The sequence below is a fragment of the Meleagris gallopavo genome, chromosome 10, assembly GCF_000146605.3.
Source record: "Meleagris gallopavo isolate NT-WF06-2002-E0010 breed Aviagen turkey brand Nicholas breeding stock chromosome 10, Turkey_5.1, whole genome shotgun sequence".
NCBI lineage: Eukaryota > Metazoa > Chordata > Aves > Galliformes > Phasianidae > Meleagris > Meleagris gallopavo.
The window spans coordinates 4,937,465-4,962,945 of NC_015020.2; the positions used below are offsets into that span (position 1 = coordinate 4,937,465).

Below are 25,481 nucleotides of genomic sequence, written 5' to 3' on the forward strand. Positions count from 1 at the left end.
CAAAGTTTATAATTTCCTTTTAGTAAAAAGTTTAGGAAGACCTAGGTGGTTATCTAATTTGATAACAGTATTTCTTGAGTTTGTGTGATGTTAAGACTTTAATTTGCTGATTGTCTTCCTGATTATCCAAGTGCTATGTACCTTGATGTATCAATAGTATTTGCTGCTTTTCATATAGAAGAGAGGAAATACCTTTCCTTTAAGTTCTGCAGTGAATCAAAGTTGAAATATAGTGATTCTTCTATGCCACTTTCAATCATACATGTTCTACTTGCAGTAAAGCTTCAACATCATTGACTTAATATATGTTTGCAGTTTGTAGTTGGCATTAGAGCTGAATAGAATAACTGTCGTAAGTAAATTAGGAGTCGCATTTTTCTCTACAAGTAAATACATGTCTTATAGGGAATATTTTACATTCACTATCTACATTTTTGTTTTCTTATTTGTGAGCCCTTTTAATTTTCCCTAAATGTAACATGTATGATCTATAGACAAAATAATTAAAGTCAGACTTAATAAACTTAGTTAGCAAACTATGAATCAAATCCTGTAGAGTACTTACTGGCAAACCATTCCTTCAGCGTGGGCTGGAGCTCTGCTGTGAATGTTTCCTCTGTGGTCCAAAATCTAGAGTCCACCCTTGTGAAATGCTGAATGTCAGTGAGAGCCATGAGGGGAAGTGCTGAGCATCTTCCAGGATTGGCCCTTACTTTCATTCCCATCCTGTGTGTTATGCAGTTTGTTTTTCTTGAACTAATACCTTTCTTTTTCCTTTCATCCTGAAAACTAGGCTATGTTATGTTGATTTCAAGCCCTCTTAATGCAAATAAAGTATAGAGGGTCATATGGCCTGTTTGCCTCATAAGAAGATTAACATACAGAACTTGGTTCACTTATGTTGTCTTTTGGTTTGGTTTGGTTTGTTTCCTTAAGATGAGATAGCCAACTCTGTAATATTAGTGTATTTTATTTACTGTAATCTGATGTACCATTTCTCTCCCCTTTTTCTCCTCCCCCTAAGATTATCGTTGGAGAAACTGCAGTGTTTTGTCTACAGTTAGCTACAAAGGATTTTGAAAATCAAGAAAAAACAATATTAACTGGAGACTGTTGTTATATAAATCCACTGGTGCGCAGAACCATCAGATTCCTTGGTATGAGCAAAATTAATGTTTTCATTTTCTGAATGCTGAAAGTAATTAAATATGTCTTAAGTTTGACCTGGAGAAGCTTCAGATAACACTACAATATTTCATGTATAGTCCTAACTTGGGTGCAATGAATTCTTTCCTTTTGGACAGCGAATTAAGTGTCTTGGAAGTCTGTATTAAAACAAAGAAACAAAAAAAACACTTTGCAGAAACAGTACTAACAACAGGAAAACTTGGGATCACAAGAGAGGGGGAAAAAAAAAACAACCAGCAGGCCTTGACCAGTGGGAGGTGGAGAGGGGAAAGTATCTTTACACCAGATCTATAGCTAACAGTTCTCTTTTGGCTATGCACACATACAGCAGCCAAAGCTGAGGACATTAGTGTATAATTGTGTGTTTTCAAAGCCTGCCTAGTTTAGGTACTTTCTTAGCCTGGAGCATGTATTATAATCTATAATAGATAGCTGCATGAAAACCACTGAGGTCAGCTGTAAAACCCACCTCCCCTGACTTCACTAAATTTGAGATGTTGTGCTTTCTACTTATTTCATTGTAAATGTATTTTGGAGAGGGAAGTACCACCTCTCAGAATGTCTGCTAAATACTCACAGATGCTGATTTTTAGTACGTGCAGGGATGTTGCAGCCAGACTCCATTTGTCTGCTGTATGTTTCTCCCTCTTGGCTGTATTTGAGGGCAGCAGCTGGGGAGCAAAGCTGCAGGGCAGCTCATCCCGTGTGGCCCTGTGCAGGGGAGGGAGGGCTGCAGCTGGGTCTGTGCATGCTGTGCCTGTGCCACAGCCGTGATGCCGTCTGCCAGCGCAATAGCTTACTGTCACACGGGAGTTCTGGAGTTGTCGAGTGGGAGACTGCCCTGCATAGAGCTGGATATGTGGGCAGTCATACTGAGGAGCTCCTATTGCTCTGTACAGAGGTTGTGTGTGGCCAGAGCCCACCTGGTGGTGGTGGGCTCTCCTTGCTCAAAGAAGTGAAGCCAAAATATGGTGGATAGGGCAGGGATGAGTATGGCTTCCGCACTGTTGCATCAGAGGAGGTGTCACTTCATGTTACTCTCACAGAAGTGATGTGGCTGCCTGTTGTGGGTTTGCACACACTTTGGGGATTGCTGGAGGGCCATCCTGCACAGCACCTGGGCTGGGTACAGGCCAGTGCTCATTACTGTTGAGCTACTCATGGTGAATCAACACTACTGTGACACTGTTGACCATACAGAATCCCAGGAACCATTCTTGGGCCTCCAGCTTTGCAGAGGGAAAAAAAACTGGCCTTGAAAGTTGCACATGCTTCTGTGGTATCACATCTGGTGTGGTGTGCATCCATTAATGTCCTCATTCTCATGGTGCTACGTGAATTGGGAGCTGACAGAATTCACATTATATTCACAGCTAGCTATAGGGTTGAACTAGGGGAAAGGTAAACTGATTTGCCCGTGGAATCCAGGAATCCTGTAGAAAAGGTGGAGTTTGAATATATCTGCTGATTTGGCTTCCCAGTCAGGGTGGTTGCTGTGGTTGTATTTTCTTCCAGAGTTTGCTTTCTGCTTCCAAAAAAATAGAAAGAGACATCAGAATAAGATATATCTAATTTTGCTTTCTTTTTCCTCTAATCAGATAAATGCATTTTTATTCTTATGAACAAATACACATGCTTAATGCTTTGCTGATGTGTCTGATTAAATAAAAAAAAAAAGCGTTAGTATAAGTAGCTCCTTGAATATAAGGATCTTTAACTCATGGTGTTGATATTATGATTAACATGTCGTGCATAGAGATGTGCCCAGTAGCAGGCAGATAAAGACAACTTGTGCATGGCAATATTAAATTATTCAATTTACTTATAACTGAGAGAGAAAGGAAAATGTTTGTCCAGTATGTGCGATGACTTTTCAAGTTACTTCACCATTCAGTGCTTGACTTTTCTGGCTTTCAAACAGGGCAATAGGGTGGAGAATTTGCCTCTGTTATTTCTGTTAAGTGAACGTGGGCAAAGGCTAGATGTTTGGCTAACTGCCCCAGATAGATGGGCATGCATGGCGAGGGGACCAGGAAAGCAGGCTTTTTCATGAAAGATGAGCGTACTCCTCTGAAGAATGGAGACAGAATCAAGAGTGTAGGTATGTTGCAGTGTTGCTTCTGCCATTGGATAGGAAGATATCATCTCCAAAATCATCAAGGATCCTTAGGGCATGGTCTTGTCCCTATGTGCTTGAGGATAGTTCACATTCTTAAATGAAGGGAACTGATTTATTACTGTGATAAATATTATAATGTGTTGTCCTGGACTGAAATTGTCAGGAAATTTAACTCTCTGTTTCCCTCTTTAGGAATTTACGCGTTTGGACTGTTTGCTACGGACATCTTTGTAAATGCTGGACAAGTAGTAACAGGGAATCTTGCACCACATTTTCTTGCACTTTGTAAACCCAACTATACAGCACTTGGATGTAAACAGTATACGCAGTTCATCAGTAGTGCACATGCCTGTACTGGAAACCCAGACCTTATTATGAAAGCCAGAAAGACATTCCCATCCAAAGAAGCAGCTCTAAGCATATATGCAGCTATGTATCTGGCTGTAAGTATATTGTACTGTTTAATATCACTGTATTTTTGGGAGAATATTGACTCAAGCTATTTGGAAGGGGAAGAAAGGAGGGAAGGTAAGACAGCTATTGACCAATTTTATGTATGTAATCCTTCTATGTGTTACTGTGAAAGCTCTGAGAATTTGGTTCATTGGACTTAATTCTGACAATTACAGATGTACTTATCCTTACAGATGTAGTAAGCCTTAAAAGCTAAAAAAAAATGTTTAGGGCCATGCTGAGAGGATAAATTGTTCAGGAATGGTTATAAACTTAGGATAACCAGGTTCTCAGTTTACTTTTTTCCTGTTTCCATCTAGTAGAAGGCTCTGTTGTGTGGCAAAGGGAAGGGGGAAAAGATTGTCTGTAACCAACTGGTAGTAATCTCTTCCTCTGTTTTAACCCAGTTCAAATTAATGGAATTGCATGTGGCAGTATTTGTTGGTGGGGTGAAGCAGAAGACTGGGCATATGCAAATGTCTGATCTCTACAACTTTCCTGAGGAATCATGTATATTCACAGATACCAAAAATGATATCTATAGGTACTGCAGTTCTCTTGCAGTGAGCTTGGCTCTTATTCTGCATTTAAGTGGACTACAGGACAATCCAGCCCTTCTTCCCTCTCTTCTTTTAACACTGACTAATGAGTAGGGCTGGGATAAACTGCTGTTTGCTAGGTAGCATCAGAGCTGCTGCTGAGGTAGTTCAGAAGTGAGAGCAGTAGGAATGAACCTTGCTCAGGTACCTCAGTGCAGTACTCTCTGGCTTAGTTTGGAGTGCAGGTTGTTCCATCTGCAAGCAGCAGCACATGTTCTTCACCAAATTTTCCTTGGGGCACCCTTGTGGATATCTTCCAGCTGACCTGTGCCTGCAGCCATAGGCCTTTATAGCCCAAGGCTTTCCTTATGGTGTCAGTGGGGAGTAGGGCAAGTGTGTGCCTCTAGTAATTTCAGGAGTCAGCCCTTCAATTCTTTCAATATGTGAATAGAGGTGTGTGTGTGTGTGTCTGCATATGTATGTAGACACATGTGAGTGTTCATCAATTTTGAACATGCATATTTAATTAGCTGACTTTTAATTTTTGATTGATCTGGAAGCTGATACATGCCAGCTGATACTTGATATATGGCAGTGCACCAACGTCATGCTTCTGGGTATGGTTTCAGTGCCAGTGCTTAAAATCTGCATCCCTGACAGTAGTATTTACTTAAAGTTCCTTGTGGGCAATGCTTTCTTGGAGATTTAGATTAACAAATCACTCAGGAAGGTGTTAGCTGCAAATTAGAGATGAGCAATAGTATTCTATTCTAACTTGTGGTAAATGTAAGACTGCTAATAGTATCATCTTTATCTGGGAGATATTTGAGGCTTTGCTTCACTGAACTGTACATCCAAATTTGGTGCAAACTATTTTAGAAAATGTTCAGCATTCTACATTTTAATTGTTCCTATTTTTCTCATCCATCTGTAAAGTTGGATTTCCACTGTTGCCATGAGTCACAGAAAACTGAAGGAAACCAACTGTTCAGCACTGCAGAGCAGAAAGGAAAACAGTATTAATACATTTTAAAAATAAAAAGTAGGCAATTACTAAAACTTAATACCTAGTATCATGGCTTTTGTTACAGCTACAGTGCTTTATACAAAACTTATGTTGTCTGTGATAAATAATCAGTTAACATCAAAATTGGAAGCTGGTGTGATCTGTTTCATGACTTTATAGTCTTTCAGTAACAGCAGAAAAGGATATATCCTGTGTCATTAGTGTATCACTGTGATGCATGACAGCGTCATCATTTAACTAAAGCACTGTAAACTGCTGACAGGTCTGATGAGTTGTTCTTGTAGGCTGCCTGATGAACTAATTACTGTGATGTATCTGCTGACTGCTAGCCTACACATTTAGGTCCTTAATGTGATATTGGCAGTCTTTTTTTCTTTCTTTTTTTTTTCAAATCCAGTTACACTGCTGCTGCTAAAAATATTGTTTGTTACACACCAGGCAGAGAAATGCAATGTTCCAGTATCTAGGGTCATGTCCTTACAGTGTCATGATATTTATTGAGAAAGTTGGCTCTGAATAACAACTTTCTCATCATTATTCACTGGAGTAGAATGTTTAAACAGTAGCCCAGTCTTTGTATGAACAGTGGTACAAAAGTTATTGAGAGCATGGACATAAAGACCTTCATATATTACTCAGCTAGTACTTCATAAGCATATAATTTCTGATACAAAGTGTGCTTGCTTTTTGTTTAACTGAAATGTTTGGGTGAGAGGGTGAGATTTTTAAAGAATCTTTCCTGGACATTTCAGCCAGCTGTGCACAAACCAAAACCAGCTTAAATATACAAATAGGCAACATGCACCTAGCATCTTGTTAGCAACAGCTTTTTCATCTAAGTTCTTAAGCCTTCCTTTTTCACTCCTCCCTTCTTTTGAGAGTGGGCGGCTGCTATGGTAACTCTGAATTCCCTTCCTGCTGGAAGTACAGGCTTTTGCGAACAATTATACTGCTAATATTTAGACCTTTCTAGCATTTGCCTCCACTGCTTTTCTGAGTACCTATCAAGAAAGACTTAGCAACTGAAATGTTAAATGGCAGCAATGTGCTTAGGTTTTTTTTCTCTACCCTATCCAAATGTGGATGCTTCCAATGATTCATAACTTATTTTCTTAAGACTTGCAGGTTAGTTTATCCCTTGCATACCTGAAACTTCAAAATGAACTACCATAAATATATTTCAAAATCTCTACCCAAAATGGCTGTTATCTGGTTATTTCCTTAGCTAATTGCTCAGCTAATCTTAAGTCTCCTTTGTGTGTGAATGAGCTGGAATTGGATTACTAAGTTCAGTGCAATCAGTGTTCACTTCTTATCAGCATTGCTGTTCACCCTTTCTCAGTTGGTACAGCATCTGCTGACATGGATATTAAGGCAAATACTCCAAATTCATTAAGTTGATATAACTGTATAAGCCACATTTCAAGATGCGTAAGCTAACACAGCCTGGATGATTAGAGATACATTTTGAATTTATGAAACTGTGTATATATTTCCATGGTGGTTTTGTTTGTTTGTTTGTTTTCCCCAACAACCAACATTCAGAAATGAGAAGTCATGAGTCTTTCCATTGGTAGGGTTTCAAAGTGATCTGTGAAGATGTAGTCAATCTATTCCCATGGATTCAATATGAGACTAGTAACTAACAGTTGTCCTTTGATGTTACAAATATAGGGGATTGTTCATTTCTAGCCGTAGTTTAAAATAAATTTTAATTAATCATGCAAAACTTTGCATTTCTTGCATTTTCTTCTTGGATGAGAAGAATTGACAGCTAACCTATCTGAAGCACAGCTTTTGAACTTGGTGCTATCAGATACATTTTAGACTTGCTTTAGATTTGTAATGATAGAGGAGAAGGTTTCATGTCTTGATAATTAACATAGCCCTTAGATGTGCAGACTGTTTGTTGCTTTGAACTGGCTGCAATTACAGCCTCAGGCAGGGCTAGCGAATACAGCTGACAAATAATTCCTCCCTATATGCAGAGCTTTTGTTGAGATCTTGATCTTCTGCTTGGCAAGGTTCTGGCTTCTAGCATGCTGCTGTATCACCCTTGCTGTTCAGTTTGTTTCTAAGTCACTGGGAAAAGACATCAAGGCATTCTGGGTCACAGTGTTGGCAATACGACACTGCCTACTGTCACTCCTTGATCCGGTCTTTGAGTCTTGAGGTTTCATGTAATCTGTGAAGAGCTTGTTCTTTAAGTGTCTTTATGGGTCCCACTCAGTGGGTAAGTGACAATGGTGTGGTGAGCCTCTGTTTGATAGGCTTTGAATATTGAGATTTGAGAGAATCATCGTATAGAATTTGCTTTGTTGTTGTTGTTGTTGTTTAATAAGTTAAAGATTAAAGAATTCTTTTGGCTGCTTTTCAGGGATTTTCTTTTCACTGTCTGTGTCTCAGTGAGCAAAAGTATCCACTGGCACTGGTTGTACAGCATATATAATGGTCTTCATCTAATAGATGCATTGGTTGCTTTGGATTGGATAGCAAATTAACATTAAATTTTGTTCCAGAGATTTATCTAAAGACCACTGGAGATTTCTTGTCAGTCAGTTCTTTGTAACAATTCAGTTGCTCAAGATGATAACCTCTGTAGCCTGAATCAGTTCTAGTTAATAGTTTGATGATCTTATGGTCTTGATACATCGGAGAATATCTGTCTCCTCCAGTTGTTTCAAGTTGCATCTGTAAGAAACTCTTTATGGGACAATTTACAGTGAATCCCTGCGTTTCTAGAAGTTTATTTTCCTTTTTCTAATCCACAATCTTGACTTTGAAACCCAAGTCTGCCTGATGTTATCAATAGTTGCTGCAAAACATATGAAAGAAAAAGGAGAACAACAAATAAATCATTGAGCATTTTTGGTTGCAGTATGGCTCAAATAATATGAGAATAGGACTGTTCTTTGCTCTGGTAATAATTTGACCAAATAGTTACTAATCAAGGGAGCTGAAGAGCTTTTTCATTGTCAGGCAGGATTCTGACTAACGATTTAACTTGCTTGTAGTCTGCAGTCCACTATACCTACTACTTTTTCAGCTTTTTGATCTCTGAATATCTCTTTTCCTGTACCTATGATGAGGAATGTTGAAATCTGTGCACTTCTAAGGTGGAAGTTGTACAAGTTATGACTTATATTTCTTGCTACTAAATTATACAAGCAAAACAAAACTTGGAAATGTATATTTGGAGCTCTGCCTGGGAGGAATCACTATACAGGCACTGCTCTCCTTTTCACTTGTCACTTCATGAGTCATTGTTCTCTGCCCACTAACAGACTGGTTTGTCCCTTTGTCAGTTTCCCCCGACCACCTGCTTCATGGAGGACCAAAACAGCAAGCATGGAGGACATCTTCTTCCCCATATCCTGGGAACTCAGTCTAGTGAATCAGATAGGAAAACTAACCTTCCTCTTAATTGGTGTGTCCAGCCTGATGACTAGCTCCACTCTAACCAAGATTGGACTCTGGCACTTGCTGCATGTGTGCATGTATTGCATTCCTTTTCCTCTAGAATCAAGAAGAAAACTGCTTTATTATATTTTATTCTCAATGCAATGCAGAGCTTCAACTGAACTGACTGCATTAGTATAGTACTTGAGCTGTAAGTTTAGAAGTGGATGTCTGTAAGTCCTGACTTGCAGAATTCTGTTTCTTATGCAGAGCTTTGCAAGTGTATAGGCTACATTTTTCCAGAAGTTTTGCTGTACTTCTCTCGACTTTTTAGTGGAATACAGTCCTTAGCATCTTGATGGCTGTTTTTTAAAGAAAAATAAAAAGTAATCTGTGCTGTCAGAACCCTCTGATTATTGTTAATAATGAACTGAACATGGCAATCTTGACTATGTATATAGGAAGGGACTTGGCACATGGGAGTCTTTGTTAGTCACCAGAAGCAGGAGTTTCTGCAGTTGTTTCTGCTTGCTGAGTGCTTTGTCTAAATAAGGATTTGAAGGATGAGCTTGACTCTAAAAAGTGGTTCAGAGAATTTTCTGCAGTACTCTTCAGTTTAGTTTTGTATTAAAAATGTTGAAGTTTAACTGAAATACTGAAGAATCAATTACTAGTATTTGCATTGCAATGCATTTTAACTTCATAAAAATTTAGGTCATCATCTTAGGTGATGACTAGTTGTTATAGATAACTGAAACACATTGCTACTACCTACCTGAAATAAACTAACAATTTCTTATCAGTTGATTTTTCCTTCTCAGTAATCATTTTGATTTTGCTTACCCTAAAACAGGATTTCATGCAGGATAGCCTACTGCCAAGTTCTTGTGTCATCTTCACCCAAACAGTATGTGAGATTTGATGATCTTGCTGCCTATTCAAAATGTTTTCTTGAGCACCAGGTGTTCTAATATACAGCATTAATGAGTGTAATGGTGGTATTATCTGGAAGGACAGTGAAACAGAGAGCTGCTGAGTAACTCAGCACAGGCTGCTCTGTAGCTTGAAAAAAAAAAAAAAAAAGTGGGGCTAAAACAGTGGAAGTGAGATTTGAAGTCATCTGGTCAGTATTCCATGTAACTCACTGAGAAGAGTTTGCTAAACTGTAAGGAGCAACGGTAAAAGCAGTGGGAGAGCAATGGGAGAAATACTATGTCTTAAATTAACTAGTGAGAGGAAAGGAGAGATATTTGAAACTTTAGTTCTTCATTTTTTGAACTATAGTACTTTACCTAAACATGAAGCTTAAGGACTTCACTGGGTTAGCTGCAGATGCTGCGGAATGTAAATACTAATTTTCCTCAAAAGCCTATTTAGTTGAAGTGTTATTTTACAGGGTGGAACTTTAAAGCAGCCTTAATGTCAACATTGAATATAAACAAGAGAATGGAAGTTCAGAATTTTGAAATTCATTTCCTCCGTTGGCCTGTCAGAGCTTGGAAAGCACTGGCTCAGACCCTGCTCTTTAATGCATCTGACCTTGGGGCAAAAGAGCTGCTGTACCTCCAGGCACTGCATTTAATCCAGCAGTACTTGTAGAACATAAGACTGCAAGCAGGGCAGAGGTAGAGATCTCAGTTTCTCAGAGGATGTATAAAAAAGCTCCTACACTAGGATTGGTTTTGTTACTGTGGGGAATTGGTACTAAATATCCTCAGATAGCCTCTGTGAAGTATGGGGATGTATTGTTTAAGCACTGGTTGAAAGTGCTGCATTTCATTTTTAAAAGCAGATATTGACACCTAGTTCAATTTTCACTGCATTTTGATAAGTATCAAGCTAATCACATGGAGAAGCTGCATGTGAGGAAGAAAGGCATTTGCTAATAAAACTAAGGGTCTGATGTAGCCCCTGTCAGGATAGGATTTTTTCTATCACTGCCAACACTAGGCAGTGAAAAATTAGTCCCTCTATTTACATCTCTGCATAAATAAATAGCTTGATATGATAGGGTTGTCAAATAAATAAATAAATACAAACCCCAAGATGCATCGTCTATTTAAACTTCTAATATTTCTCTAATATTCTGTTCACCGGTTAGTGGGATGTATTATACACTGGTATTAAACTTGCTTCTTTTCTGATTTTCAGATGTATATCACCAGCACGGTAAAAGCCAGAGGAACAAGGCTTGCAAAACCTGTTCTGTGTTTGGGCCTAATGTGCTTGGCTTTCCTTACTGGAATCAACAGAGTAGCAGAGTATCGAAATCACTGGTCAGATGTAATAGCAGGATTTATAATTGGAATATCTATAGCAGTATTTTTGGTAAGTGTGTATTTGTCACTTTATTCTTTGAAAAATATCAATATATTAGTTAGCATTTCCTAGCCCATGTTGGTAGACTTGACTTTTCAGACAAATGTCCACGAGTGTTTCTATTTTTTAATTATCAATTTCTTTAGGTATATTTATGTACACTCAGAAATGTCAAAAAAAAAAAAAAGATCAAATTATCTATTTTGATTCCCTTATAAACCAAACTGTAGAGCTTCATCCACTAATTTATTTTACATTAAGCCCCACATTAAACAAGTACATATTTCTTAGAATAATAACTATTCATATTTTAAAGTATTACATGCAATAGAGGGATGCCTACACTGATCAAAGAATGAGTAGCGTTTATTCTCTGGCTTTCAAGTAGCCCACTCTGTATTTTTCTTTTTTTCTTTTTTTTTTTTTCATACTAATTCAAGTTTAAATTGAAATTCCATTTTATCCAGTCAAAAATTCCTGTTTAGTCTTCTCATTTTTCTGGAGTTGTGTTCCAGTACTGAATCTATAGTCCCAGTTATTAATGACCAGTTTCTGCGTCAGAAAGCTGCCACTAATGTATTAATCACCTTCACCAATAACTTCAGTGTAAAACTGCAGCATAATGTAGTCATTGCTGTTTACTGTCTCTAAGTTTGTCTGCCTGGCAGTTTGTATTAGTACTAAAAATAACTGATTTTTTTCCCTGTGAAAATACTTTTGATATTGATTCTGGGTTCTCAAGATCTTAAATCTCAAGCTTGCACAGGCATAGCTGAGCTGGACTTTTTCACTTATCTGATAAATGTGAAGGCAGTTTTTAGTCTCCTTTAAAACATACTTGCTTGTGTTTCCAAACGTTCCTTTCCACACGAGGTGTCCTGGTGTAGTATTTGGTTGTGTGCTCCTAAGTTTTTTGTATTATGTTTTTGCCCCTAAAGTCATGAAAGAAAAGAGAGTAGACACGAAGTCTGTTCCAGAACTTTTTCTTATATTTTTTGATGTGTGCAGCATAAAATTCTCTAAGTAGAATGGCATCAAATTTAGTTGTGTTTTAAAGACAATATAATTGGAAAAAAACTGCCTTAGTTGAGTGTCTGAATTAGTAGAGCCCCCTTCCCAAGCAAAAGAATGTTGCACGTCACTTTCCTAAATGCCTGTGTGAGTCTCACTGCTACACTGCTGCTGCCCTGAGCAAGTTTAGAGTTTAGTTCAAACCTGGGGACAATCCTTGCCTTCTCGTCCTCCCTTTCTTACTCTGCTTGAGAAATTCTTTGCCGGTCAAAACTTACATGGCGTTAGCCCTGTGTAGGAGCATAGGATTGCCACATATTTCATACATACCCTGGACATCACTCCCTCATAAGGAAAGACTGAGTCCTGGGGCTGTTCAGCCTGCAGAAGAGAACAGTGGGGATCTTATCAATGCTGATAAATATCAGAAAGATGCAGTCAATTGGATGGGGCCAGGCTCTTTCTGGTGCTGCCTCGTGACAGGACGAGGATAATGGACCCAAACTGAAATAAGTCTTCTTTACTCTGAGGGTGATGGAACACTGGAACAGGTTGCCTAGAGAGCTTGTGGAACTTTTTCTTTGGAGATATTCAAAACCCCCCGGATGCCAACCTGTGTGACCTGCTGTAGGGAACCTGCAGGATGATTTCTAGAGGTCCTGTCCAGCCCCTGATTCTCTGCTTCTGTGGCATCAATTCACGACACTGATGATAATTAGTATTATATTGTTTAGATTGGGTAATGGATTTGCTTCTAGATAAGAGAGATTTCTTGTTCTTGGATGATGCACATATAAAAAAAACTGCTTAAAAATCTTTTGTTTTGTAATATTAATTGTTTCCTATAAAACATGAACTTCACATTTGTATATTTTTGCTGTAAGCAGTGACTAAAGCTAGTGTCAGTTCCGCCTAATTGTGGGTGTCAGGATCAAAGCTCAGTTGTTCCTTAGCAATTCTGTTTATCTTCTAATCCTTCTAGGTTGTTTGCGTGGTAAATAATTTCAGGGGACGTCAGCCAGAACATGAACATTCTCATACAGATAATCTGGCCCAGATGCCCATGATCAGCATACCTCGAGTAGAAAGCCCTTTAGAAAAGGTAATATCTCATTTTCTTAAAAATATTATAAAAAAATGTGATTTTGTACTTCAACATGCTAGCAGTAGTCTCTTGGGCACGAGTAACTACTGCTGTGTGATTAAATGTTTTGGTTTTGTTTCTAGTAGTAAAAAAAAACTGGCTTTGCAAAAATGATGCAAGTGTTAGGCAAGGTTCTGTCTAAATAATACTAAGAGCAAGCAGTCACTGAAAAAAGATAATATCCAAATAAAGAATACATTTCAGGCATTTTTACCAGAAGTAAAGTTAGAGCTACAAACAAAGTTTTAGAGCAGTGTAAATTTATAATCACTTTCCGTCATTACTTATTAAAATCTCTTTTATTATACCCATGCTTGAAGATAGTGAACAACCCTAAACATTTTAGGTTACCAAAAGTATGTTTCTATGGCATTCTTTAAATCCATGTTACTGCTGACATTTTCTCTGATCAATTGTAAGAATAAATGTTTTTAGCCACTTCCTAGTCTGTACTTGTCACTTGAAATGGACAGAAGTTGTCTTTTACTGAGAATTGCTGCCAGAAATAGGTTTTTTATTTATTTGCTTGGAGGGAAAGATTTCTTTTCAGAATAATCCAACATGTCTTTTTGAACCAAATGTGTCTAAGCTACTTCTACTGATGTTTTGTCATAAGGAGGTCACAGTATCATTTGCTCGAACAAGAACAAGCATTTAGATGATGAATGTGTATCTTCAAAATAATCCATTCAGTAAACTCTCTGTAAAATGTCAAAACAAAACAAGATATCAGTTGGCTTAGGACATACCATATTAATAAGCATGTCTTATTTATGTGCTAGGCTTTCCTACAATAAAAACTGTTTGTGTAGCTCAAAAGCCATCATAGATCAAAAGTATACATTCTCAGCAAATTCTGCTCTAGAGCTCGAGTGTTTGGCTGCTGAAATTTATTTTATTTTTATCCTGAGGATTAAAACCTAATGTTAACTTACTGTTTGTACCTAATTTGACACTTTCTCATCCATGACAAACTGTTTTCTATTTCAAATACTAGGCCTAGGAAAGATGACATGATGTGGGGAAAGCAATGGGAGGGAGGCAGAAATAATGTTTGTGAACTTCCCAGAACTCTATTATATGAATGGGAGTTTTTCCCTCTGAACTCTCTTGGCTCCTGTGATAGTGGAGAGTAGCTGTTTGCTGTCATGGGACTTCCCACTTAAATCAGGGAGGGAAGTGCCAGCAAGGTGTTATAGCTGATGAGATCTTAGTGTATGGATTCATCTTTCCTTCTGTTGCAAAGTCTTTGTTCTCTCCAGACCAAGAAGATGAAATGGGAGGATGGTTATGTGCAGTATTTCGGATTACAGAAATCTTGAACTGGAATTAGCAAATAATTGATGAAAAATCTGCTTTTATCTGAGTGCTGCAAGTGGTGAGGTGTTTGTTTATTTGTTTAAATGTCTGGTCTAAAGGTTTGTACAGAAGCCAGAACCTGTAAAATAAAAGGCACTAGGAATAATAACTTATGTGGAAGTAGGGTCTAAACTGAGCCTTCTCAATTAACTACCATCACTTCAAGAATTCATAAGTTGGTCTTTGCTTTTTAACTGTATTCTTATTTTTGTTCTTTATTTTCCTCTAGAGAGAGGCGCTAGATGATTTGTGTGTACTTGTCTTTTACCTACTCTGGTAAAAGACCATGTGCAAATTACTTTTTGCTGCTTCTCAACTGGTGTTGTTCTAGTTATAGAGTCTGAATTCATAAGCAGTCCTATTTGGCTTATTTTATATTTGTTTTTCTCTATTCTCAGTCTGAGAGCTTTTGTGCCAATATTAAAAACAGACTTCATAAATTAGCTACTATTAGCTATTTTAATACTATATTAGCCTACCATAAATTACCTACTAAGAGTTAAGACTGACCAAAGTTAGGGCTGAAGTCACAGGCTAAGGCAGTCCTGGGATGAACAGAGCTGCTCCTCTCTTACCAGTATTTAAAAATAACAATGATACGGGCATTTGAGAGTGAGCAATTCAAAGATGCTGCCCTAAAGAGTAACTTCATTAGAAATGCATACCAGATGGGACCTCTCTCTTTGCTATTTTGTTTGAAAATCACTCATAAATGAATAAGCACGTGATCCATCAAATAGACCTGGAAGCACCTCATCTGTTGCAGTGTTGTTTTCCTGCTGAAGAATGAATGTGCTTGGTATGCTCTCTGTGCTATCACTGTCTGAGTTCTGGAGGAGGTCAGGAATCATCTATGAGGTACGCTTAAGCAGGAATACGTGTACTTGGAGCATTCTGAATTTATATTCTGCTGGTTAATGACAAGAGTAGATCACTGTTTGCATGCCACTTACTCAGTTGCAGTGTATGCAGATGATTAAGTTGTTCTGCAGAGGCACCCACATCTTATGCACTCAAATAAAACATAGTTGCAGAGTGTCTCCTGGAAGTACCTTGCCAGAGCTGGCTCAGCAGTGCAGACTTCAGACATTGCTTTCACCTTAACTACATTCATCCTTAGAATTAATGAAAAGAGTGAAAGCCAAGAGACCTAATTACTCACCCATCTGTTCCTTTTTCTCTTCTGTCTCTGACCTTCATTGTCTCTTATAAGGCAATTTGTGTTTCAGTCAGCTGGCACTGCTACAGATGGGAGGCCCATTTTCCACCACAGTCAAGGTTTTTCTTTTTTCTTTACTTTTTTTTTCCTGTTGCAAGAGTTCCTGGGAAATAAGAATATTCTGGGTGGCACTCAGAAAAGTTTGAAGTTCAGTCAATACATTCACAAACTTTTTTCCTCTTTTGAGGGGCAGTTGCACCTTATTATTTCATGGTCAAAGACACCTGAAATTGGGCAGGATTTACAGAGGGCTGGTACATGTCTTGTAGTGCCTGCTGACTCTGCTAGACTTTATGGAGATAGTATAGCTTTGAAAAATCAAATACAAAAGAAATATGGAGCATTTGAGGAAGAACTGAGGCAGTAGATGAAATAGGTTGTAGAGGTTTTAGAAGAAAGTGTTGGGTTAGGATAGGCACTGTAGTTCATCTCCTATGGGATGTTTTCTATGTCTGATCATCAGGGCTATGCATCTGCTCAGTATTATTTGCACACTGCTCTGTTTAGGTGTTGAGTAGAATTCATCTCCTGGCTCTGCCTGGCATTCTTTTGCATTGTTTCTTCTATTGGCAATGTGCAAGCCATGTCCCCAAACGCAGTTCTTTGTTGTAGTGAGGTTGCTTGTATTTCACTAGTGGGACTGGCTCTCTAGCTGACTGAGATTGCAAACAAGTAGTTTGCAGTCTTTACCTTCACAGATCGGCCAGCTGTGGTAGTGGTGGTTTAGTTCGCCCTTTTTTTTTCTTTCTTTTTTTTTCCCCATTTTTCTGAGGCATGACTTCAGGTTTTAATGATGGTGAGTATTTGGAATTTCTTTCAATGTGAGCTTCTTGATGGCTCTCATACCAATAACCAGAAACTGCTAGGGCTAATTGTTTCAGAAGTCTTGTTGAGTTTGACATTTGTTCTGTTGGAACAACGGTGGAAATGAAACATTTTAACAATAGCAAATATAGATATAGACATGCATTCCTCTTAAATTTCTGATTGTGTTGTAAGATTGAGGAAGATTTTTCCCTTCTGTGTTTAAAAATAATGTTTTTTTTCAGTTTACTCCTCCTTGATTTATCATGAGATACAGAGGTCTTCATCTCTGTGGTACTAAGGAGTCTGTCACTGGTGCACTGTGTGCGCAGGATGGCTGATCCCTGTACCTGGTCCCCGGGCTCTCTGGTGAGGCTGATGCCTTGTCACCAAGCTCGCAGGCTGAATGCAAAACACAAAGATGTTTTAGGTCATTGTGCTATGAGAGAATGGGGGAGAAGACTTGTGTCTAATTCTGCTGCTCTAAGGTATTTTAGTTCAGAAGTATCCAAATACCGTTGTGTTGACATCCACAAGAGTACACAGATATCCATACAGGCTGTGTTTTAGTATGTGCATATGTGTTTCCAGAATAGCTTGACTAGAGCCCACGTGCTGACATGAGCTTGTGGGCTGGTTTTCTGATTTCTGTGGTCATATTGGTTCTCTTTAAAAATACAGTATATTGAAGAAGACAATGTACAACACTGTCTCAACACAAAAAGACTCTAAGCAATTTTGTTCCAGTGTTAAACACTTCAACTGGCATTCATATCCTACTCTTCTGATTCAATCTGTTTATATTAGGGGATTATAAAAGAAGTATTTGTTTTTGAATGCAAACTGTGATCACAATATCTAACTTTCAAATAGAATAGTATTTAAACATAGAAAAAGGAACGATATATTAAGAGTGACCTCCCCAAATATGCATGTTGTAGGTGTTAAAGAATCAAAGTGTTAGTAACAACCAAGAAGATCCCTTGCAACAAAGCTTGCTCAAAGCACGCCTCATTAGGTTCTTCTCCTGGATCTCAGGAATGGACTGTTTAGACCACCTGCACATAAGGCAATAAACGTATGTGCGCAGGAGCGCACTGAAGTGTTTGTGTCTGGACTTAAAGCAGAGGCAGATGCAGTGTGCTGGCAGCGTTCTGTGCAGGTCTGCAATCTTTTAGAAGAGGACTTTCACTTTGAATTCATTATTTTCTTCTAAAAATGTGACTTGTTCAGCAAAATCACAAAGTATGCTTTGCTGAGCAGGAAGATCTTTACAGTAACTAATCTATAGTTACTTTTTGCCAGAAGTACTACTGTACTATTTTTTGAATTAATAAGCACCATAGTATGTAGGACTACAGGCAATTTTTCAAAATCCTGTTTTTGAAATTGGAAAAATCTTAAAGATGATGACTGCTACAAATATTTATAATCGTATTAATGAGTGCACAACAGAAAAAAAAAAAACAGATTAAAAATATTAAATATTTACTATGAAAGTTGCAAACCAGTAAGAAACTCACTATGGTTTTGTTTTTCAATTCTTTAACATTTTAGAATAGCTTGTAAATAGAAATTAATTAAAATCTTAACAGAAGATATACAGATATGGATAATCTTCCCCCAGAAACCTGCATTCAAGGCTAAGCCTTTTAGATTTTTATTTTTCTACTAGTGGTGTGGCAGCATGGTTACGAGGCATGCTTTGTTTGCAGTGCTGACACCAAGCTGATGCTGTCGGTTTAGAAGAAACAATACAAAATCTGACATGTCTGTCTGTGAAACTGTCTGCTAAGCAGACCCTCAGCATGCTCTTCTTCTGAGTGCTGTAGGTTCCCACAGAGTTGAGAAGCCAATGTTTTGTGCATGCTTTTGGCTTGTCTCTTGCACCTGTGTGAATCTTTGGCTGGTGATGGTTAGTATCTCATACTGAAATTTTTCAAGGAAGAATACTTTATTGGTTGTTTTGTGTGTGTGTGTGTGTGTGTGTGAACTGTCTCAGAAAAGTTTGCTTATGGTTTTGCATAAGCATATGAAAAGGCATGAATACCCAGACAGTTGCATGAATCAGTGTCAGTGATTCTCACCATTAGAAAGTCATTACTTTTGACCTAGTTATGCATCATCTTGCTTAATCCATTGGAAATGAATCAACGAGTCTTCACTAGAGTCCAAATCAATTGCTCTCCAACTGGGAGCTTAGCATTTCTTCCTGAGGATTTACTGAGGAATGGGGATTTTTTTTCTGTGTGATTCTGTTCTGCGTTCTGCATATGCTTCCAAAGATGGTGACCTGCTCATTTTGGAGGTATAGCTGGCGGGCATGCCACATTCACCTTTCTCAAGTAATAGCTACCAAACCCTGAGTTAATAGCACTTGAAATACTACTTGGCTCTCTGCATCACTGGAAAATCTGTGCCACTTAGAGAAAGGAGAATTGTGTAGTTGGAAGTGAAATAATTGATTAGAATAAATAATGATCAAAGCATATTTTTTCTTCAATTCCACATTTTTCAATTATTTTGTTTATTAAAAAAAAAAGGAAGAGTAATTTTAGTCTGATGCTGACTTGTCAGGATAATTTTCAGGTCTAAACAATGAAAAATGCGATACTTAATAATAGCATCACAGTAACTCCAGGCTCATTGAGGTTGCCCAACACATCCTCTTTGCTCTGCTGAAAGCAGACCGACAACTGAAATGCTTTGAAATGCTTGTATTTTATTTTCCAATTAGGAAATCTAACTTTGCTTTTATGCTTCAGAATCCAAATCTGTAAACAATGACTAATGGCTAATACTGTTTACTGAAAACATTTTCACAGGAAGTTGCATACTGATTGTTTTCTTTCCTCACACTTTAAAAAATGTCTGCTAGCTATGGTTTAATCATTGCTGCTTCTTTTAAAAAAGAAAAGTTCTGTTTTGGAAGAAAAAGTAGATAGATGCATATTGTTTGGTGTTCCTCACCTATTGAGACTGTCACAAAATGCAGCAAGGACATTGCTAGAGCTAAAATCCTTAGTATACAAAGGAAGAAAAAAAAAAAGAAAGAAAAAAAATGCTCATCCTGTAACCCATACGGCCATGGGAAAGCACGAGGAGGAGAGATTCCTTTCTGTAGTGTGAAAATTGAAGATGTTCATTTTCTTTCCTCTGACTCTTTGAAGACTGGCAGACTAATATCCAGGCAGTTTAAAGAAGAACTAAGAAACAGAAACTTCTGTGGTGGCTAGTGTTTCCCTCCAGCACTTCCTATGGTGTGTGGTAAGGGAAGGCTGAAGGACTTAGAGCAACATCCCTTAAGCAAGAAAATGGAGATGCATCCAGCTCTCTAGGAGTTACCTAGTCCCTGCCTTCTCTTCAGCTGGCACAGACCTTCTCCATTACATTCGAGTTTCTTCCTCCGAAATGTCAACAGAGGCATTTGCTTAGGTTAGAGCAAGAAAAAGTAGAAGAGTTCTCTAGGATTCTGCAGTTTACTGCATAGAGTTCTGTGTAGTATCCCGAGACACATTTGTGTTCATAAGGATTGTTCTGGTGAAGGAAACAGGAGGCTAGCATTGCAAGTGAAGAGGACACTAGTGATTCAGAAGATCAAATTTGGAACACAAGTTCTCAACTGCTGAATGCCATTTAATTGTCCCATGTCACTACTTGCTTCTATGCCATCGAACTCACAGGGAACAATTCATCTTTTTAAAAAACATACATCATTAAAATTGTTTTAACACCAAAACAGAATATTATAGCCTGCTAGAAACTGTCCACTTCTAGGCATTTTGCTTTAAACTGTGAATAAGAGAGGAATAAAATTACAGCGAGTTCAATTTTTCGCATTATTTAAAAGATACATATAAAACTGAAATATTGTTGAACCCTTACATTTTAGTGCTTTCTTCAGTATAGTTACATATACAGTCATTTGACAAGAATTTGCTGTGGAATTGAGTGAGAGCACAGTGAAAACCAGCTTTATTTACATTTGCCTGCAATACATGGCAGGCATGAGGCTGTCACTAGCACAGAAGATGCTACGGTTTTCACAGTGGTGACTGATGTCTACATGTGTGGTTTCTGGGTTTTTATTTCTTTGTTTTTCCTTTAACTTGTAGAACCACATCACGGCCTTTGCAGAAGTCACATGATGTTGATGCTGAGGTATATTCACTCCATTGGACTTCATCTCTTTTCACAGCCCACTCACGATAATTGCAGTATAACAAAATCAAGAAATTTTTAAAGTCCTCTTTCTGACTTGATTTTTACATCGTTAAAATGATACCTACATTTTGAAGATTTCTTAAATATTAGAGCGTCACTTTACTTTCTAGCAAAAATATTAACTGTTTACTTTTTGATGGAATGGGACAAACTAAGCACTAATTACCTTTATCTGACACTACCCTCTATTTTGGCTTCTTGTTGTTTTTTAATGGTTCATGTACCTATTCCAGTAGTACTCCATACTTTGATTTGAAATTGATTTTTAAAATCTGCATTTTTAATTCAGCATGAATTTGTTTCCATTTGAGGCAGTTTTAGTGTATAAAAACTAGAAAAAATATTACCTTCTGTATGAAAATGCTGTTTGCACATTGTATTACGCTGTATTCCATGTAAGATATCATTCAAACAATGTTATATGTAAAACTGGTGCTTCTGCTTTTGAAGAGAGAAAAAATGCCAATTTTTACTGTAATAAGTATTGTATCATAATTAAAAGTTTATTTATTTGGATATTTTCCTGACATAATTGTAGTTGAATTGTTGATTTGTAGTTCTTGGATGTCTTGAATGATATATATGTATCTAGGTTAAAAGAAATGAAAATTATATAGAAATTTTGATCATTGATATATTCTTTATTACTAATGCTATCCCATTGGAGGTTAAGGGCTCCATTCTTAGCTCAGCATATCTGATGGGAAGCCCTGCTATCACATTTAAACAAGTTACTGAAGGAGCCCTGCATCTTCTCATATTTGTTGTACACCCAGATATTATGCTGGGAGAATGGAGTGCTAAGATAGGAAGAGGGTCACTGATATAATGAGGAAAAGTGCACGTGTGTTTCTGCCCTCCTGTTGGAGCATTTATGGAAAATAAGCAATGGCTGCATTAATTTACTTCAACTGGAGTGACCGAGACAGGCAGAATTTATCTCTAGGAATCATCTCTATCCCTGTTTCCTTTTCAGACCATGTTCTTGCAAAAAATCCTCTGTCAGGCTCTGCATTGCTGACAGGATTTTTTCCTTTGACTTCAAGTGATGTTCTTATATCGCTGTTATCACTGTGAAAAATCAAATTGAGCCTCCCCTTTAAAAGACAGCCTCACTTGACTATTCATAGTGAAGTATTGTAGATGCTGAAGATACTCTTAACTGCCAGAATGTTTTCCTCTGGCAACCGCAGTTGTAACACTAGCACTATAGACACGTTTAAGATAGAGAAGTTCAGTGTGGTCCTTGAAACGAGTACAGAATTCTAGGCCTTAAGTTTTCCATAATTCACTGCATTTCCTCTGCATTAGTCATTGGTAGAAGATATTTAAAGCATAACTGTAGAATTGGATATATATTTTTCTATGTCGAATTTTATTGCGTTCCTGCATAGTTATCTGTGCATTTTCATTTTAACTTCTCTTTTCACTAAATGCAGCTACCTAAATATTTCTTGGAAAGCAGGGCAAAGCCAAGTCTTTTTTGAGTGCAGTAGAGTGGTGTATCCCACAAAGTCATTGTACTAAGCTGAGAATTAGAGAATAAAGAAATATATCAGCAGGGAAAAAAGTCCTAGAATAGAGCCCTTAGCAACATTGGTGTTACTTAGGTGATTGAAAATCCACCTTTATTAGGCTACAACTGTGTTTACAAAATTGTAGTAGATCCAAAGTTTGTATCGCCATGCTAGGCACACCTACCCTTCTCTTATTAGTATAGCTTTTTAGGGTCCAAGGTACTAATGATCTCTGTGTGTAGATTTAAAAGAAATTCTCACTCATTTTTGCATGGTAGCAAATCTACTTTTTTAATATCTGATTTATAAGATTACCAAGAGATTCTTTTATGTTAAAAGAGATGACTCTTTTCCACTGTACTGTATATCATCAACTTGTAACTGGTCTCTTTCTCTCTCAGGATCTTTCCCAGTCAAATATTTGGGTTAAATTTATCATATTATCTCTGTGAACCAGCAGTGAGAAAACAAAAAGAGAGACACTCTGCTGTATAATGTATTTTTAAATAAAATAATTTTTCAATCATTTGCAGTGTATTTATTTTAGATATCTGCTGTAGATATATGTTCACAGCATATGTACAATGAAATGATGATTTTAAAGGACAACTGCATTTGGTGATGTATTTTCATAATTAACCAAAAGTTTTCAGTTGCCTTCCCTTAGAGGCTGTTCTGGTAACACTGAAAAGCAGGAAGAGCTGTATTGCAGAAACGTCTTCTGTCTGTTGGTGAAGGACTTCCTCCAGGATGTGGGCACATCAAGCTCCAGATCCTGCCTTGAGTGATTTGTAGAAGAGGCAAGAGTTTACCTCTCCCGCGGTTACAGTGGCTCCGCTGCCCTTGAGCTTGGGCATTCACTCTTCCCCTCTGGACTTTCAATAGGAACAGTGTATTGAAACAAAAGTAAGTTGGTATTTTCTAACTAACATGGCTTTCTTATGGTTGTTTTTTAGAAAAATCCCAGTGAAGAAAACAAGCATCATCCCTTGCTCAGATAAGATTCCAGCTCAAAGTTGTTCCTAGTAAAAATTTGGTATTTGAACTATTTCAGTGGGTTTGAGTGCATCTGTTTCTATGATCATTGTGGACCTTTTATTTTTATGATCCCTATGGATCTTTCTATATGTGCTTCAGTTAAACTGTTCCACTGTATTTATAAATAAGATAAGCATCTCTAATGCTATATGCTGCGGTGTTCCTAAAAGAGGAATTCATAAGGCATATGGGGACACCAGCTGGGCTCATATCCATACCATTTTAGATTCCCTTATACGTATTCTGTTGTTTGTTCGTAATCATGAGCTGCATAAGACATACGGCAATAGCATCTGGGCTCACATCTTTTCAGCTTTTAGAAATGTTCATTTTAACAATACGTATTAAAAGAGGATAATGTTGCTATTTTTCAGCTGCAATTTTCTCTGCTGTTTGCTATTGCTGTCTAATTTTGTTGCTGTCCAAGATCATGAGTGTGACATTTGCATGTTATGTTAGTAGGGAGCTTTTTGTACTATTCTGAAGTTGGATTTTGGTATTTCTGAGCCTTGCCACATTGAAAGAAAAGTGCAGTACATTTTAGAAACAGCCAACCTGAGTCTGTTTTGAGCAAGTACATCTCTTGTCATCTTCATTGCCTTGGCCTCAGGGATGCTCATGAGTGTTTATAGGCAGGAGGGATGAGGGCTGGGATGAGGGAGCAGGCCTCCTCAGCCCTTTTGGATCCCTGCAGCCTCTCTCAAGTGCACCGAGATATCTGCCTTTGAGGGATAATTTGATCTGAGTGCCAGGTTTTCCTGTCACACCCCAGCACCTGTCATCTCCCCTCAGGTACCTCTGGTACTGATGGGAGAAGCTGGACAGATCAGGCAAGATAGCAGCCCTAACCTGAGGCGCTATATGAGCGTGGCTGCAGCTGGAGCCGAAGGCTGCCGTTTTCTCTTGGACCAGCAGGACAGAAGGGTGGGGACCTGTCGTGACTTCGTCTCCTCAGGCCTTTCTCTAGTTCTCTTAGCTTTCAGAGACTTCCACAAAGGAAAGTAGTAAAGGAGAGCTTGGCAGATAGATTGTCCTGTATTGTCCCCCTATGTGGATGAGTCCTAAGCCTCTTATTTTGCCAGAGGAGCTCTGCCGTTCTAATATCTTCCCCAGTGACTGAAGCCACAGTGTGCAGTAACCAGCCTCCTGAAGTGATCTCATCAGCAGAATAATCATCACAACATTGAGCAGCTGCTAGAGGCTTTCTTAGTAGGTGGGGTTTAAAGCACTGCCTGGTGCTTGGAATGGAACTGAATATAGCATTCTGGGATCACCTGTGAGGCCACTGAACCAGTCCTCTGAGATAGGGCTTCACAAGAGCCCCCATCAAGGACTACAGTCCCATAAACCAAATTCTGTGCATCAGTGTTCTCATTCAGCAACATGCAGATTTAAATAAATAGAAATAAGAAACCAAACCGTTCTTTTGGCAAATCTCTCCCTAAATAAGTGTTAAGCATAAATACAAATTCTCTGTACCTATAGGGATCTCATGGTATTGCTAACTATCTTTGATGTGGTTCTGAGTGAGATTCTTGGATACTCAGGATTGATTTGGAGTAGACAGATATCCTTAAGAAAGAGAGTAATCATGTCTACAGCTGTTAAGAACTTAAAGAGCTATAAAATGAGAAAGGGATGAATTTCAGGAGCATGGAAAATGCCTTCTCATACTCATTAGCAAATTTCAGGTAGATTTGCTGCATTTTTCTAATTAAAAATCTAAATTTTGTCATTTCTATGTTTTTGAAATACTGCAGTAGAGAGCTGCTATTCTTAGTGTGCTCTTTCTGCTATTAAATTGTCTGCTGCTTCATCCTCTTTTGCTATTGTTTCTTAAAGAAGCAGCTACTACTCCTTCCTAGCAACCTCTATTTATGCAATAGCAACTGACAACTTAAACACATCTATTCAAATATTCTAAAAATAAGTCTGATGCAAGAATGAAACAATCATTTAGGAAAACAAAATAAAAGCCCTTTTGATCTCACTTGAGGCAGAGGCTTTGAAGTGAGTCCTAATAGGAATACAGCAAGACCCTTGACTTTTGACAGTACTTGCAAAGTTGTCAAGATATGGTGATAGATATTTTTGAGTTTAATACCCTGTTTTGTTTTTTTT

At 38.0% G+C, this 25,481-nt stretch overlaps 1 protein-coding gene across 1 annotated transcript; it reads left to right on the plus strand.

Annotated features, from left to right (window-relative positions):
* Nucleotides 1–997: 997 nt before the first annotated feature.
* Nucleotides 998–22,848, plus strand: PLPPR5 (phospholipid phosphatase related 5; the record flags this gene model as incomplete). The annotated part of the gene is made up of 5 exons (XM_019618358.1): nucleotides 998–1,157; nucleotides 3,500–3,750; nucleotides 10,877–11,053; nucleotides 13,038–13,157; nucleotides 20,697–22,848. Coding segments are annotated over 5 exons (741 nt in total), but the record flags the coding sequence as incomplete, so codon positions are not given.
* Between the last annotated feature and the right edge of the window lie 2,633 nt (nucleotides 22,849–25,481).